The sequence below is a fragment of the Lissotriton vulgaris genome, chromosome 9 (genome assembly GCF_964263255.1).
Source record: "Lissotriton vulgaris chromosome 9, aLisVul1.2, whole genome shotgun sequence".
Lineage (NCBI taxonomy): Eukaryota > Metazoa > Chordata > Amphibia > Caudata > Salamandridae > Lissotriton > Lissotriton vulgaris.
In genome coordinates this window covers 1,038,310,603-1,038,329,269 of record NC_141697.1, presented here as the reverse complement: position 1 = coordinate 1,038,329,269, position 18,667 = coordinate 1,038,310,603, and the positions used below count along the sequence as shown (strand labels likewise).

General features: G+C 44.2%; 1 protein-coding gene across 1 annotated transcript in view; it reads left to right on the top strand.

The window, feature by feature from the left end:
• SLC6A1 (solute carrier family 6 member 1) overlaps positions 1-18,667 on the top strand; it is a 327,835-nt gene that overhangs the window by 279,974 nt on the left and 29,194 nt on the right. Inside the window, exons 9-10 of the mRNA XM_086938951.1 lie at positions 6,225-6,325; positions 15,270-15,437. Coding sequence (XP_086795077.1) covers positions 6,225-6,325; positions 15,270-15,437 — 269 coding nt within the window. The remainder of the gene's footprint in view (positions 1-6,224; positions 6,326-15,269; positions 15,438-18,667) is intronic.

Genomic DNA, 18,667 nt, shown 5'->3' with positions numbered 1-18,667 from the left:
GTGAAAGAATATTTTGTTCAGTTTGACCCAAAATAAAATCAGAAATTATGCTAAAGTTCAGTTACTTGCCATGAAAGAACCATAAATTGTTACATAAAAAAACACATGCATAGCCATTTAACATTTTACCTAAGGGCAATGCCATTAATCCATTAAATTTAGAAAATAGACTCACCCAGGCCTGCAAATACACCAGAGGAAAAGATGCAGTCATGAAATACAAAATTCAACCTATGCAGACTCAGTGCCCAGCTTGCCACCTGCAGCCTTCATTCCCACGCTTTCACAGCTTGAGGTGGGATCATTGAGCCAGTGACAAGTTGTTAAAGGGTGGGGTGGTGCTCCAGCTCCTATTGGACGTGCAGCTCCTGGTTCTACAGGTCTTCAGACTGAGGTGTGCAGGGGCAAACTTTTCACTCATGTCATCAGGGGAAGAGTGAAGCCCAGGAAGCAATGATTTTGCCTAGCTGATGACCTCACAGGCTTCAGGGCTGCGAGCTCATCAGCCCGGCAATTACTAACTCATGGCAGTCTGCCGAATCCAATGTAAACCAAGGTCAAGATGATGATAATGATGAGGATATAGAGCTTATTAAGCACTCGAATGCCAAGGCGTCTTGGCGCTGATGTGTGTACGCAGGGCAGGGACTGACCTAGATCCACTCAAAAGTAAACGGCCGGGATTTCAAGGCTTTCCTGAAGGATAAAAGGTTAGGCTGCAGTCTCAGTGCCATTGGCCGTTCATTCCACAGTTGTGCTGCACAATTAGACAAAGACCTGCCACCCCATCAGACCCGTCGAAACTTTGGGGTACAGATCATGCCCAGACGGGCCCACCGTAGGTTTTGTGAGGGGGTATATAGCCTGAACATTTCAATCAATCAATCAATCAGGAGTTTGTTAAAGCGCGACTACTCACCCGTAAGGGTCTCAAGGCGCTAGGGGTGGGGGGGTGCAGGTTTCATTCCATCAAGGAGGGGGTCTGTCGAAGAGCCAGGTTTTGAGGTTTCTTGCGAAGATGGGGAGCGATGTTGTCTGTCTGAGGTGGAGCGGAAGGGCGTTCCATGCTTTGGCCGCGAGGAAGGAGAAGGAGCGGCCTCCCGATCTGGTCTTTCTGGTGCGGGGGACCACGGCGTAGGAAAGCTGGGCTGATCGTAGGGTCCTTTGGGGTGCGTGGAATTTGAGTCGGCTGTTCAGGTATGCTGGTCCGGTGCCGTGGAGGGCCTTGTGTGCGTGGGTGAGCATCTTAAAGGTGATTCTCGCCTCGACGGGGAGCCAGTGGAGTGTGCGCAGGTGCTGGGAGATGTGGCAGTGTTTTGGCAGGTTGAGGACCAGTCTTGCGGCGGCGTTCTGGATGTTCTGTAGCTTGCGGATGAGGTTTTTGTTTATTCCGGCGTAGAGTGCGTTGCCGTAGTCGAGTCTGCTGGTGGCCAGGGCGTGAGTGACTGTCTTTCGGTGTTTGAGGGGGATCCATTTGAAGGTCTTACGAAGGAGGCGGAGGGTGTGGAAGCAGGAAGATGAGACAGAGTTGATCTGGCGGTCCATTTTGAGCTCGGAGTCCAGGATGATTCCCAGGTTGCGTGTGTGGTCTGTGGGGGTTGGCGGGTTTCCGAGGGCGGTGGGCCACCAGGTGTCGCTCCAGGCGTCGGGGTTTGGGCCCATGATGAGTACTTCTGTTTTGTTGGTGTTTAGTTGAAGGCAGCTGTTTTTCATCCATTTGGCGACGGCTTCCATGCCTTCTCGAAAGTTGCGTCTGGCGGTGTTGGGCTCGTTGTATAGGGAGAGGATGAGCTGGGTGTCGTCTGCATATGACACGATGTTGAGTCCGTAGGTTCTGACGATGGGGGCAAGTGGAGCCATGTAGACGTTGAAGAGCGTCGAGCTGAGGGAGGAGCCCTGTGGGACTCCGCAGGTGATCGGTGTGGGGTCCGAGAGGAAAGGGGGGAGTCTGACCCGCTGCGTCCTGCCGGAGAGGAAGGAGCAGATCCAGTCTAGGGCCTTGTCCTGGATTCCTGCATCGTAGAGTCTGCGTATTAGGGTGCGGTGGGAGACTGTGTCGAACGCCGCTGATAGGTCGAGGAGGATGAGGGCTACTGTTTCTCCTTTGTCCAGTAAGGTGCGGATGTCGTCTGTCGCGGCGAGGAGGGCGGTTTCCGTACTGTGTTTTTTTCTGAAGCCGGATTGGGAGGAGTCGAGGATGTTGTGTTCTTCAATGAATGTGGCGAGTTGGCTGTTGATGGCTTTCTCGATGACTTTGGCTGGGAACGGGAGCAGGGAGATGGGTCTGTAGTTTTTGAGGTCGGTGGGGTCCGCTGAGGGTTTCTTTAGGAGGGGGTTGACCTCGGCGTGTTTCCAGTCGTCGGGGAACGAGGCGGTCGCCAGGGAGTGGTTGATGGTTTGGCGGAGCATGGGTGCGATGGTGTTGGCAGCTCTGTTGAAGATGTGGTGGTGGCAGGGGTCTGTGGGGGCCCCTGAGTGGATTGACTTCATTGTCCTCAGTGTGTCTTCGGTGGTGAGGGCTGTCCAGTCATCAATCGCTGGTTTCTGGGTGTCGGGGGTGGTTGGTGAGGGTTCAGTGTGTTGGTTGTCTTCGTCGAAGTTGTCGTAGATGCTCTTGATTTTGTGGTGGAAAAAGATGCTGAGTTTGTCGCAGAGGTCTTGTGAGGGAGGGATGTCGGTAGACTCGCTGGTGGGTTGGGCGAACTCCTTGATGATGCTGAAGAGTTCCTTGCTGTTGTGTGCGTGGGTGGAGATTCTGTCTTCAATCGCTTTTTTCCTCGTTTCTCTGATGAGTTGATGGTGGGCGTTGGTGGCGGCTCTGAAGTTGTTGTGGGCTTCTGTGGATTTGGTGTTTCTCCAGGCCTTTTCAAGGCGGCGGCATGTGCGCCTGGACTCTCGAAGTTCGGTGGTAAACCATCTGGCTTTCTTGGCACGGGTATTGTTTTTCTTGAGGGGGGCTATGGTGTTGGTGCTGTCCGAGATCCATCTATGCAGGGTTCGGGCTGCGGTGTTGGGGTCGTCGTTTTCCGCGATGGTTGGGGTGGAGTTGTTGAGTGAGGAGGTGAGCTGGTCATCGGTGATTTTGGCCCAGTTTCTTTGTGGAAGCAGGTGCTGGTGTCTGTGGATGGTGGGTGTTCTGAAGGTAAAGTGGACGCAACGATGGTCGGTCCATGGGAGTTTGGTGGTGTGGCTGAAGGTGATGGAGTTTCCTGTAGTGAAGAGGGGGTCGAGGGTGTGTCCAACTGAGTGCGTGGGCTCGGTCACGACCTGGCGGAGTCCAATGTTGTGGAGGTTGTCCAGGAGGGATGTGGTGTTGGGGTCCAGTTGATTGTCGAGGTGGAAGTTGAGGTCTCCCAGCAGGGTGTAGTTGGTGGATGCGATGGCCTGCAAGGAGATAATGTCCGTGATGGAGTTGGCGAAGGGTCCGCGGGGTCCAGGGGGTCGGTAGATGAGGGTTCCTCGGAGGGCGGCGGTGGGGCTGGCCAGTATCTTGAAGTGAAGGTGTTCCATCAGTTCTGTGGACTCGTCAGGGAGTGTGCTCAGGCGGAGGCTGGATTTGTGGACGATGGCGATTCCTCCTCCTGGGTGGATGGGGCGGTCCTTCCTGGAGATCTTGTATCCTTGGGGGATGGCGATGGTGATGTCCGGTCCTGAGGTGGTGTTGGTCCAGGTTTCGGTGAAGAATGCTACGTCTGGGGTGGTGCTGTCGAGGAGGTCCCAGATTTCTGTTGCGTGTTTGTGGAGGGATCGGACGTTGAGGAGGATGCATTGCAGGGTCTTCGGTTCAGTTGTGTTCTTGTGGGCGGGTTGTGCTGGATCCGTGTTCTTGGCGGTGCTGCAGGTGTGCCGGCAGCGGTGACAGCTGAAGGGTCCATGGGTGTCAGCTGGTGATGCTAGCTTGCAGTTGTTGTTGCAGCCTGGGTTGAGTGCGTGGAGTGCTGCTGGGTCGTAGCGTTGGCGGGGCGGAGGTCCGCCCCGCCAACGAACATTTCCTGACAGTCATCTGAACCCCCACCGCATTGTGCCTTTGCAACAGGCAGAGGCCCTTAAATTTAATTCCCTGCTGGACTGGGAGCCAGTTTAATGCCCTTATTCCCTGTGACGTTGGATGACCCTTAGGGAGCTTTAGGATTAGTCGTACCGCAGCATTCTGCAATGATTGAAGTTTGCTGATCTGATGTGTATCAATGGCCAGAAACATCGCATTACAATAGTCCAATTCGGACAGAAAAAGAGCAACCATTACCGTCTTCTGTAGTATGAGGGGAATAAAGGGAACATTTTACGAAGGGTCTGTAGCAGAAAACAACTGTCAGACGTTAAATTGCTGACCTGTGCCAACATATTAAGTTTATCGTCAAAAATGACCCCATTATTCCTCACCTTTGTGACAGGGTGACAGGGTGAGGACATTCCCCTGCCTCCGACGGCTACCAAGAATTGTTCCATAGAGGTGTTCCATTACCAAACTCAATCACTTCTGTCTTTTCTGTATTAATCTTCAGAAAACTAAGACTCATCCAATTCATGATGTCCTATAGACAGGAGTGAAAGCTGGCAGCTGGCAGCTGGCAGCTGGTAGCTCAGGCCTGTCCGACAGGGATATCACCAGTTGTGAATCGTCGGCATATGTCGCAAATGTGAAGTCATGTTTCCTAACATTGTTAAACAATGTCGGAGACAGAGCTGATCCTTGCGGAACACCACAGGGCAGGTTGAAACTGTCCAATTGTAAGCCGTACCAGCTCAAACTCTGTTTCCTGTTCTCTAAAAAAGAGGAGAGGAGGGTCAGAGCCGAGTCACTGATTCCTACCTCCTGTAGTCGCCGCACCTACACGGTGTGATTTCACAGTGTCGAATGCAGCTGACAAATCAAGGAGAACAAGGATTACCCTTCCTCCACCATTCACTACTCTCCGAATCCCCTCTGAGGCTGCACTCAGGGCAGATTGTGTGGAGTGTCTTGGCCCGAAATCGGCTGATAATTTTTAAATTCAGGAGAATGTAAACCGAGGTGAGCGCTTCTAAAGCGCTGCCCAGTTTATCTTTGTTTTCAAAATACTGTCAGCAATACTAGGGAAAATAATGCTACTGTCACCAGCATGACAGCAGCATCATGATTGGTCTTGGTTGATCACTCATACAGTGCATGGGAGCCTTGGGAATGTTTTCCAACAGCTGTGCAACACAGCCAGGTGGAGAAATGCTAAGTGCACATGACTGCTTGGCTGGTCCAAAACCTATGGTGAGCCAACCACTCCTTCTCTCTGTGACCCCAGCCCCACCCACCCTAATCTAACCCTGTAGCTTGTACAAAAAAGAAAATGATAATAAGATTGTTATTATCATTTTCTTTTTTCTTTTTGTTTACTGCTCTGTGAACAGTGGGGCGATGATCCTATGCGAAGGAGCCGCCGCTGTTGTGAACTAAAGGAAATGCAAGGAGGTACATGCAGTAGAGGTTAAGAAGAGCTAAGGTGTGTGAACCATATAGAAGGAGAAATCCTGAAAGATACAGGAATTAAGAGGACATAAGTGTCAGACAGAAAGCCTGCGAGGAAAGTGGGGGGATGCGAAGAACAGTGATTGAGACACTTCAAATACCACTTCTCCTACTACAGACATTAGTAATGTTTAATTCACAGTCTAATATTTAAAGAACTAAAATGTTTTCAGTTCTCACAATCTGAAAAAAATCATTGTAAATTATTTGTATGATAATGCTAACAAGCATTGGCAAAGCTCATAGTCTCGCTTGTTTTAGGTGCATATATTTTACTGTGTGATATGTCGTAATAAAAGAAGGGTCACAAAGAGTCACCAACATACTGATCAGATGACATGCAATGGGAAGAACGGAATTTTAGTTTACATGTTTTAAGCCACACCTTAAGTACATAAGCCATGCCTCTTGCAAAGAATTCCAAGTTACATTTCATAGGCCACACGCCCTCTACAGACCTAAAACTTTTTTTTTCTACTTAAGGACTGATCAATCCCCTCTCATTAGCCTCTCCTTTTTTCATTGATGTCCTTTCTTCACTTCTCTAAGTCACATATTATATTATTTAAGAATTAAAATATATTTTCTAAAATCAGACATGCAAATTTTAATGCAATTGAGTATATGTCTTCTATGTCTATTGTTCAATCTATTCAATCATCATTTTAAATGTAACCTAATTAAATGTTTTCTTTTGACTACAATTGTATGTTTCTAACAGGTGTTAATAGATTTTATGACAACATTGAGGAGATGGTCGGCTACAGGCCATGCATCTGGTGGAAACTGTGCTGGTCTTTCTTTACGCCTATAATTGTTGGGGTAAGCAGACATACATTTTTGGGACCTGAAGTATGACATGATGTTTGACATGAAGTGTTGAAATACAGTCTTACATTTGGTAGGAAATTGTCAGTTCTTGAAAATTCCACCTGCATAAATTTCTCTTTTCAAGAAAGGTTTACTCAGCCATACTAAGAAATTGTAATATTTATGAGATTGGTGTGCATAAATTAGGCACAATTCAAGAAAAATGATAACCAGGACCTCACCAGCTCCCCTTGCTGCCTGGCAGCCGTCCCCTTCCTTCTTTGATGCCTCCTCCCACTGGACTCTGCTGGGCTGCTCTTGCCTTGTAGAGTTAGGTGCCTGATAGCCAGCCCATCAGCCAGCTCTTAGCTGAATGTAATTTTATTTTAAGCTTTATTTTATTTTAATCTAATCCTTGCATATAGGCCTCTGCTGCCCTCGCATTTGATCACTGTTTTTTGCCACCACCGACTTCCCGCCGCCCGCTTCCCCAGTGCCCCTCCCGAGACTTACTTAATGGAGGCTGCAGTGCAGGCACACCCAGCAGTTGCATCAAAGGGAAGCTGGTGTGTCCCCGTCCACACCTAGCTCGTGGCAACCCCCTGAATCCTGGCAGCCCGGGCACCCACAGGCACTGCTGTGCAGATCTTGGAAACTTGGACCCTGGACAGCCCAAATACTGCTGCCTCACATCTCCTTACTCCACAGCAAGACCATTGTGCTGCCACATCTGTCTTTTCGTTATCAAAAACAATGGTCCTTGACCAAAATGAAATTGAAGAATTTATCACATTTATAATCATTAATTACTCAGTTTGAGCCTTCATCCAATTGCTCCTGGTATACAATCCAAAATATTGTTTCTAAAATTGCAAGACCCAACACAATCACTTGGAGAATCAGTTCATTTTAATTCTACCAAACATGTATGTTCCTTTTATAATTCAAAGGTTCCAATAAAGTTTTAAAATTATTATTATTTTCAATATTTGAGTACGAAATTGAGAGTGCTCATAAGAACGTGCATAGAGATAGTGCTCAAGAGTTGACGCGTGTGATTAAGAGGAAGAAGGAAAGGAGATTTTGTGACAATATAAAAACACACAACACTGGTGCATTCAAGGCGCATTGAATGCACGTCGGCATTCGGCAATAGGCGTCGACAGCGACGGAGACGGCCGAGAGTACTTTGAAGTTGGGAAAGCAACTACCGAAAATAATAAACAAGAGTTCCGGTGCACCTTAGATGCACGTCGGGCATCGCTAACAGGCACCTTTAGCCACAGAGACGGCTGAGTCGGGCTTTGGGAAGAGTGAGAGTCAAAGCCAAAGCAAGTAAAAAGATAGTGACCTCACCTTTTCCGTGTAGATCTACATATCAGGATGAGTCACCTGACCCCAACCCACAAAAAGGAAACTGTGTAAAACGAAGTGTTTTATAGATGAATACTACAACCATAATTAGCTAGATTTATCATCTTGGTGCAGAATCTCTCTGGGACACGAACCCAGACACCCCTGGACGGATATTGTGTACCATACCCTCATCAGGGAAGTATACTCTTCTAGTACGGAGGGTGCTCCTTGTTCTGAAGAAGACCCGCGAGCTGAGGTTATCAAATTACCCACACGCAATAAGTCGGGTCGAAACGTCGACATCCTAAAGTAGAACCCCCTTGGACCACCAAAAAAACAGCTGATATCTTTGAAAATTATTGCACCAGTGTTGTGTGTTTTTATATTGCCACAAAATCTCATTTCCTTCTTCCTCTTAATCACACGCGTCAACTCTTGAGCACTATCTCTATGCACGTTCTTATGAGCACTCTCAATTTCATACTCAAATATTGAAAATAATAATAACTTAAAAACTGTATTGGAACCTTTGAATTATAAAAGGAACATACATGTTTGGTAGAATTAAAATGAACTGATTCTCCAAGTGATTGTGTTGGGTCTTGCAATTTTAGAAACAATTTTTTGGATTGTACACCAGTAGCAATTGGATGAAGGCTCAAACTGAGTAATTAATGATTATAAATGTGATAAATTCTTCAATTTCATTTTGGTCAAGGACCATTGTTTTTGATAACGTACTGTACCCAGGTCCAGGACCATTTTGGGTTACCTCATTGTTGATAATGACATCTGTCTTTTCAGCTGCAACGTAGAGCTACCTACTCTTGCAGAAACTTGTGCCAGTCCTACCCCACCAACCGACACCACCTCGGAACTACACTGTTGCCTCCTGATCAAAGCCAGATCGCTCTTCAAACATGCACTGATGTCTGGGACGCAATCTTCAACCTCACCCCAATGTAACCTTCATCACAGAGACCTGGCTCAACCCCTCCTCTGCCCCTGATATTGCCTCCACGATACTCAATGGCTACAAGATGTCATACCAGGAATGTACCAACAAACTCAGAGGTGGCATCACCATCATCCACAAAGAATCAATCCGCTGCACAACCACTGAAGACGACACCACACAGATCGTGGAACAGATGAATTTCCAACTCCACACTGATGACAAAACAACCATTAAAGGCACGCTTGCCTACTAACCCTCAGGAACTCGTACTGGCCTCTGTGACACCATTACAGACTTCATCGCCCCACTCGCCATCGAATCCAAGCACTACTCATTTTCAATGTGGACAAACCCACATACATGAACTCCACGAGCCTCTTGCAACAAATGGACAGCAAGGCCTCAGCCTGTTGGTTACAGAACCCACACACAGAGCAGGACATACATTGGACCCTATCTTCATGACCAGCAACAGAGTCAAATACAGCCAATCCTCAGAACTCAGCCAGGCCCAGCTCATCATCTAGCTCTCAACTGACACCCCCACTACCAACCACCACTACGAAGACCAACTTCCACTACTGCATGAAGAATGTTGCAGCCTGGCTTAAGGACAATTGTCTAAAGATCAACAAGGACAAGACCAAAGGGCTGATCTTTGGCAACCATGACTTCCTCTGGAACACCATCTGGAAGCCTGCTTAACTTGGGCCAACACCCACACCAAAAGATCACGCACGCAACATCAGCATCGAAGGCACATCAAACGCTCCATGAAAGAACAGGTCAACACATGCTCCTCTACCTGCTTTCTCACTCTTCACATGCTCTGAAGAATCTTCAAATGGCTCGCTACAAACAAAAGAAAACCAGTCACGCAAGCCCTAATCACCGGCTGTTCGGACAACACACTGTATGCAGGAACCACCACCAAACTCATGGGAAGGCTCCAGACAAAAGAGAACCCAGCAGCCAGACTGATCCTCAGCCTGCCCAAATGGACCCACATCACCCAACACCTGAGGGACCTCCACCGGCTCCCAATCCAGAAAAAATGCCAATTCAAACTACTCAGACACTCCAACAAAGCCCTCCACGATCAAGGACTAGCATTCATGAACCATCGCTTGAACTTCCACCAACTATCCAGAAATCTTTGCTCCCCCTCCCTCACCCTGCACAGGCGTTGTGCATCCGCTGTAGCCAACAGCAGATTCTGCTCCTTCTCCCATCACACTGCCAAATCCTGGAATGCCCTCTCTCTCCACCTCCGAACAGCACCCTCACTGACGGACTTCAGAAAGAGATAGAAGACCTGGCTTTTTGACTAAGCCCAGCATCCAGCGCCTGGATACCCTCACTGGTGATCAGCAATGCTATACAAGTACTGATTGATTGATTGATTGATTGATTGATTGATTGATTGATTGATCGATTAAAAAGGCAAAACATTAAATAATGTTTTGCTAAGTTTTTGATAAATTTATAATAGTTATGCAATGGTACCAAACATTTGTGGTTATAAAAAATATCATCCAGGAAAAAACGTGTGATTTCTAAAAAGGTAGATATCATAAAGAAACGTGCATTTCTTTTTGTATTTGGCACTGATGCGAGCTTTAGATTTATAAATGACATATTCCTGGCAAATATAGCTGATGCTTTTTAATAAATAAAGGCCCAAATGTATCAAACTTTCACGCAGCACAATGCAGCAAACCACCTTGCTTCACTGTGCTACATGAAAGGGAAAGGACAGGAATGTGTTGTATTGAAAATTATACAACACATTCTTGTCCGTCCCTTGTGCTGGAGCACTTTTGGCTGCCTAGTGCCAATGCAAGCACCCTTGTGTCATGGTGCAAGGGGGCCTGCACAGCAGCCAGGATTTCGTGCAGAAAGGGATACCATCCTGCACAAAAGCAATCCTCAGAGGCATTTCCCTCTTTCTATGTGTGCTGAGAATGCAGCACATGTAGAAAGAGGAGAAAATAAGGAGAGATAAAGATATTTCCCCTCGTTGCGCCTCCCCTGTGGAGGCATTACATTTTGACGCATTCCCAGGTCTACCACAAATAGTAAATCTAGGAATATGCCAAAATCCATGGGTGGATGAGTCGGAACACCCACGCTCCACCCATGGAATGCCTTCCTGGGACAGAGTAACGCAAGGGTGCAATTTGCGCTGCTTTGCTTTACTCCAGATTTATACAGCCATGCAGGCCCATGCAAGGTGGCCTTGCGTGGCTTGATAAATCTGACTTTAGTATTGCGTTGCCCTTGCATCCCATTGTGTGATGCAAGGACGATGCAACACTATATTAAATCTGGCCCAAAATTTTCAAATTTGAAGTAGTTGATCAATTTTCATTTTTGGACGTTTTGTATCCGCCTGGATTTAGATGTCAGCATTGAAAGGAGGGATAAAGAAGCGACAACGCTAAACACAAGGACCGACATTTTTTAGTGTTGTACGTTCTCTTGCATGCCACTGCACAATTTGCAGTGTGCTTTTTGGCCCTTTTGATGGTGTGGTGACGTAATGCTTTGTGCATAATGTTACTAAATCTACCCCAACATTCTATAAAACTAAGCAAAACTCTGAAATCAGTAAGAATGTCCTTCTTACAATTTTCTGATGCATAATTTTTAATTTCAATAAAATACAAAGAGTTAGGGAATAGAGGAAATATATACAATGAACAGTGCTACAATGTGTCAGCGTAGAGACTACCCACAGGCAGCACATTTCTAAAATTTAGATCACGCTTAGTATTAAGTAGAATTCATTAGAATGCTCACTTTCTTTGGAACACTTCTTGGAGCAGGAATTCAGAGTGGAGGTTTAGACATTCAGCGTACTCTCCTCATAACAACTTAAATGACCCCCATGGAGTCACTTACAGAAGATGATGATAAAAGTGCAAGCATTGTCTATTTTGATTGCAAAAAGGCTACTCTTACACAAATAACGCAATAACAGACCTCTTGACAAGTCACACAACATTTATTATGAAAGAAGAGAAAGCCACAAAGTAGTCTTAAATAATAGGTGCAGGAGATGCTGAGCGCAATGTGATGTGTGATGTGGGGGTGCAAGTAGTGTTATACCTATATGAGTAGGCTTGTAAAGCAGCAAAAATGGCTCAAAGTGCATAATGTACGCTTCTACCTTAAGCAAAACATATTTTCAGTAGTCTGAGAGAGCATAGGCTGCCATTGTCCTAATAAGTCTATTTGTAGTAAACTAAAGTGGATTAACCTTGTAAGTTAGCAATGTAGAACAGGGAGACCATTATCGCCAGATTTATTTGCCTCCTCTAGTGGTTTCTAGTGCTAATTCCTACCGGAATTTACAAGAAATGGGTATAACCCAGAGATGGCCCTGGGACCTGGGTAATTAGCAGTACAGAAGAAAAACGGTCCCAGTGAGATAACCTTGAAAAACACAAATATTTTTGCAACAACATACATTATATTACTTACACTGTAATCTGTTGCTCAATATTATTTATTCATATTGAATACACATTTGAATGTTCAAAATCCAGCAATCATCTGGAAATTAGGTACAAAATAGTGCCCGGAGTGTGAAAAAGGGAGAAGCAAAAAATTGTGTGTAAAGTGAGGGTTAAATTGGAGAGGGAAGGTTGTGACAATATATACATCCACTATATTATTTACAAAAGAAAAGCCTGTACAGCCTGACAGTTGAGTATGAACTAATATTCAGCCATTATGTTGCTAATTAGGCACAGTGAAAAAGCACTGTTGACCCATAGAAACGAAAATGTTGACGTTTCGACCCCAGCCATACGCAGGTGAACTTGATCCTTACACAGGGGTCTTCCTCTATAATGAAGGGGTCTTCCTCAGTAATGAACGTAATCTAAACAAACCAGTGTAAGTCTGTTTCGTTTTATGCTTTTGTAAAGCCACGTAATGGCACTAGTTTACTTTGGGAGAAGGACTATTCTGACACTTTGTTGAGAAAGCTCCTTTGTTGTAAACAAGCAGATCTCACAATTACTGACAATCCTTCAACTTAGTGTTCCATATTGACAATGACAATCTTTTGTGCGGTGTATCACCAGATTTTTGCCTTATCTGTTTTTGCTGGCTGTAGAACTCTGTGCACTTTACTCCTGCTAACCAGAGGTAAAGTGCACGCGCTCTTACTTTCGATATGATGAAATTGCCCTATCCCCTAGATGGCATATTTAACTCACCCATATGTTCCTAGTATATGGTACCTAAAGTTTACTCAGGGCCTGCATGTTAAATGTCACCAGTGGGCTGCTACACATATTGTGCCATTCACTGCAGTGACAGAGTAAATATGACAACAGGCCTGCCATGTGTAACACAGTGGTGCAGGGTTTAACTTCCAAACTGACCCATCAAAATAAACCCTTTTTGACAGGCCTAAATTTTCATTTTAATAATGAGTCACCCCAAGTAGGCCTTACCTGCAATTATGGAACGAGACATGGTAGTTAAGAGTAGGGCATGTAAAAGTTTAATGTTAAACATGTTGTTACAGTGAGATGGCACAAAAGGCAATTTTGAACGTAGCAGTGTTAGCTGTTCCATAAGAAACCATTGGGATCCAATATAAAAAGCTAATATATTCATCTCCATTCAGGAAACAGCTACACCGTTTATTCTTGGAATTTTTAAAATATATATCACAAACGCAATGTATTGGTAAAGTCAGATTTGTACATGTTTTTGGACAGTTACTTTTATCAAGTTACCTGCTTATAGCCTCTAGAAGCACATTTGCATGACCTTCCAACTGTCATACAGGAGCTATAAAGTCTCCTTGATGAGTTGTGAACCAGCTCCAGAACTGAGACAAAGGTTTTGGGTGTGGTAAGGTGTTCTGTTTCTCTGTCATACTGACTATCTGGATAGTCCCAGGAGCATAGTTAAATTCAACTGTCAAAGGCAGATGTAGCTAACACCTGTGCATCCCCCATCCTGTGCCCCCCCAGCCAGTGAAAGACCAGCCCCAGTGGTAAACAAACTGCCTCTAAAAGTAGTTTTGAGTGACCCCAGAGAAGGGATTGCTGATTTCCCAGGCCAGACCTCTAGGGTAGGCGCAGGAGCTCTGTACAAGGAAAAAAAGGTTCTGCCATGTTGGCTTTGGGTAGAGAGGGGCACTGTGGGATTATTTGCAAAAATACTTACAGTGAGTGCTGCAACAGTGGATAGGGTCACTCCTGGAAATGTCTACCCCATTGTAAGAAAGTGAGCAGGAGTTTCACTTACCCACATGATGGCACTAGGCATAAATGTGGCACCCAGGTATGGGAGACCAAATTTTTTTCTGGCTGGTAATTCAGGTCCAGAAAATTGCCTGAGACTTTGGCTGCAGCAGCCAAGTCTCATTTCCTGTATCTTTTTCTCACAATGCTCCGTTGCCAGAACAAACTCCCTTTTCCCTCCCCTACTCTTCTCACTCCATCCACTCCCTCGCCCCACTCCTTAGTCAAAGCACATTGGGGGGTTCTTCCACTGGTAATGGAGGTATTTTCCCAAAAATATCATTTAATGAGCACTGATGGAATATTCAATAAGACAGTGCATCCGTCTAAAAAATTGAATTGTACCCAAAAATTGTGTGAATGACAATGATCCACAAATTTACCCAAAAGGAATATTCATGATATAATCTATTTTTGCTATTTTTTGGCTGTTAACCGGGGTGCATATTGTGTGAAAGTGAGGTAAACTATAGTGGCAGGCATTAAAGTAGACATTCCCTGGTTTTTAGGAGGGTCAGCCATTTTTCCTTTAATATTTTGCTTCAGTTTTCTCACTTACACATGACCTCTGGGCAGTGATGCTTATAAATAGTGCAGCCTAAACAGTTTATTACATTTCAAGTTGGCACACATTTTCATCAAACTAGTGTTATGCCTTAAAATGTATTTCTCCCTTTGCATTATTCTAAATGTTTTTATTTTATTTAATGGTTTTAAATATCCCAGACTGCCCCACATACGGTTAGTATGCGTTATATGCAACAATGAGACCAACATACAAACCAAACCCTTATATGAAAAACATAAATTAAAAGATAGGGTAAGCTGAGGGTACACAGCAGAGAGTTTGAAAGAGAAATTGGCCCATACAGTGGTTCTGTATGTGTATGTATGCCTTAGGTTAGGTACAGGTGGATCAGATGAGAGTTTAAGGTTTTTCTGAATGGCAAAGAGCTGCCAGAATCCTTAGTTGCTTGGTCAGGGAGGTCCCACACTTGGGGTTAACACCGAAAAAATAGCTTTTCAACACCAGGGATGTTTTGAATTTTGGTGTTTTTGCTCCCCAGTCCTGTAGGTCTCCTGAGAAAGTCAGCAAGTTTCATAATAGGAAGAAATCTTCAAAACTAATGTTTACAAACTTATACCTCTGTCTTATTTCTTTTATGTCATCAATACAAATACAAAGCGTATCATCGTGAAAAAATGCATTAACATTTTCTTCCACAAGTGAAATAATAATTGAACTAGAAAGTTTACATTTATTCAAATATGTGTAAAAAATGTTTTGGTCATTGATGCCTATAAAATGAAAGATAGAACAATAACCGGCACGGATTAGGTATTGTCTTAACATTTTTGTCTTTTCTATTAGGGAGTGTTTATCTTCAGTGCTGTCCAAATGACTCCACTCAAAATGGGAAACTATGTATTTCCTTCTTGGGGCCAAGGTGTGGGCTGGTTCATGGCTCTCTCGTCTATGGTGTTGATTCCTGGATATATGGGATACTTGTTCCTAACCTTAAAGGGCTCCTTAAAGCAGGTATGTGAATAAATGATGATTTGAGATAGGCCACCTATCATTTTTTTTTATAACTCAAACTTCTATTTGCTGATTTTCTGAAAGACATCAGCGATTGGGGTGGATTGTTTTTGGCAGTAAAAAGGTGAAGGAAAGGAAATGTTGTTGAATTATTATTTTAATATGTTGTGAAAGTGTTGATTTAAATTCAGGCATATGCTGGGTTTCACTTTCATTTGAATTAAACTCTTCAATATTATGCACTGGATTTGGAATAAAATATGTATATATTTTATTTTGTTTCACTGAAAAAAGAAAAAGTTAAAGTAATGTTATAGTTAGGTGAAATGTTCAGGAACAACATAACGCTTTAAAAGTTCAAAACCACAGAAATGCACCAGTTATAGTTTTTGTTGTCTGCAAAGCTCGCCCTCAAGAACAACGCTTCCTGGACCGCCTTCAACTTCTACAGAGAAGAAACTATCCTAAACACGCTCACTTCTTTGAATCCCTCCAATAATTTCACAGACCCTCTCCGTTCCCAGCATCCCACTTAAAGACCTTCATTCCACTGCTAGTGCCCCTAGGGACTAGGATTATAAATACCTCTCTTCTGCAAGGAACCATCCCATCAAAGCTGGTTAGGTATCCCCATCCTAAAGAAAGCATTGGCGGACCCATCAGACCAGAATATCTCTCGCCCAATATCCAACATCTTGACCCTGGCCGAACTACTCGAAAAATGTGTCCACAATCAGCTTAGTAACCACATAGACCACTTCAATCTGCTTAACCAATTCCAATCAGGCTTTCGATCAGGGCACAGTACCGAATCAGCCATGACCCACATAATAGATGATGCATAACAAATACTGGATCAAAACAAAGCCTGTTTGGTAATCTTACTTGACCTATCCTCAGCCTTTGATACAGTCAAACACGCCAAACACGACAAACTACTTCACCTCTTGAAACATAGAATGGGGCTATCTGGAACGGTGTTAAATTGGTTCACTTACTTCCTCTAAACAGAACACAAAGATTTAAGATCAACCAATCTTTATCTAATCCCACCCCAGTCACTTTGGGAGTACCCCAGTACCCCAGGGATCTTCCCTCTCCCCAACACTCTTAAATTTGTTTATGGAATCACTCACTGAGCTTCTCAATTCTGCAAATATCCAATATCACATGTACGCCGACGACACACAACTCTACATTGAAGTCCACTCTCCTCAAGACATCAAGTCCCTTAACTCTACGCTCCAAAAAACACAGACATGGCTGGCAAAGAACCATTTAAAACTAAACACACTAAAAAACAGAATTCCTCTTAATCGCTCCCCCCAACCAAACAACCATCATCCGCGAGTGGATGAAGCACCTAACTGCACTCGACAGGCAACCTCTAATCATTGATTCGGCGAAATCTCTGGGAATATCCCTGGATAATAAGCTAAATATGCAGAAGCACATCAGCACTGCAACTAAAGGAGCACATTGTCAGATAAACACTGTGAGAAAATTGAAACCCTTCATACCCGCAAAAGACTTTAAACAGGCAGTTCAAACTCCCAGAGTTGACTATGGGAGTGTCACTCTCTGTGGCCTTCCCAAATCAATGATCACTCCGCTAAGATCCTCAATCAATACAGCTGCTAGACCCATCATAGGCATAAAAAAACTGCCACATTTCCCCTGACCTTTGTACCCTCAACTGGTTATCTTTTGAGGCCAGAATCCATTTAAAAATCACCTGTATGGCACATAAGGCATTGCATCACAAAACCCTGAGATACCTAGAGGAGAAACTAGTACTATTGGGTGGTAACAGATCCACCAGGAGCTCTGATAATCTTCTACTCAAACCACAATGTTTCGCTAAGAAGAAAACATACAATCATACCTTCTCAGGAATGGCTCCCAGGATTTGGAACGCCTTACCCCCAGAAACGAGACTTAATCCGTCCGCTGCTTTCTTAAAAAAAGAAGTGAAATCGATTCTCCTGTCCAAATTCACTTGAAATTTTTTATACACTCTTGTAGATATGTGCTAATCTCTAATAGTTACCAATACTGTATTCACATAATTCATTGTATCTATAGGTATATGTCATTCATCTTTATTTGCCCTGTAAAGCGTTCTGATACCTGCAAGGTTCTTGTTCCCGCTATACAAAACCATCAAAGTAAATAAATAACTAATTAAATAACTGTAACTCATGACCTAAGGTAACTATAACTTGTGCCCCCACCATGCACAGTTTTCTCATCAATAATTTAATTGCAAATGTTGCAGTTATTTTATCAATGGTGTGGGAGTGGGGTAGGGCTGCAGAGGCCCTGTGGCTCTGCCTGCAGCCCCAGCAAGTGGCATGTGGGAGCCCCAGGTGGGCACTGGGGCACCCACCTCTGGTCCCAGGGGTGCTCTAAGGTAACTATAACTTGCACCCTCACCATGCACTTCTAAACACCCAACATATTTTATTGGTTATGACATATTCTACGACATCATTGATAAAATAACTGCAACATTTGCAATGAAATTATTGATGAGAAAACTGTGCTTGTACTCTTCTGGATCAGGACCTAGCTAGACACCAAATATTTTGGTCAAAATCCGTTAAACAGTTTGGGCTGTACCTGTCCCAAAGGTTCCTATGGAAAAGTGAATGGGGAAAATGTGTTTTGAGGCCTCACTTTTTCTGAGCCTCCACTTGGTGTATGACCTCAATACTTTCCAAGCACAATCGAATAAAAAAGAAGCACTTTTTTGTAATGTTGTCTGGAGATTTGTTAAACAGCACTAAAGTTATAACACAAATAAGGCATTTCCTATCGAAGAAGGATTAAAAGGATCCTTTGTCTCTGTTCAAACCGATCGGCTGTTTAGTTTGGAACCAGATGATCAGTCGTGATATATATATATATATATATGTAAGCTTGAAAAATCGGACAAAACAAAAAAGAAAAAACTGTGAAAGCACATATGGAGTATACATGTTGGCATGCAACTGTGGATGCAGATATATTGGAAGCACAATCTGCCAAATCAAAAAGAGAATACTAGAGCATTTATACAGACAGTCCAAAATGATGATCTAACATATGCCATGAGCAAACACATGAAAACACACCAAAATTACGGATGGCAACAAATGAAATACTGGGGCTTGGCAACAATCGCTCCAAAATCAGAGGAGGCAACAGAACCAGAAAAATGAGACGCTTAGAATCACAACTGATCATCT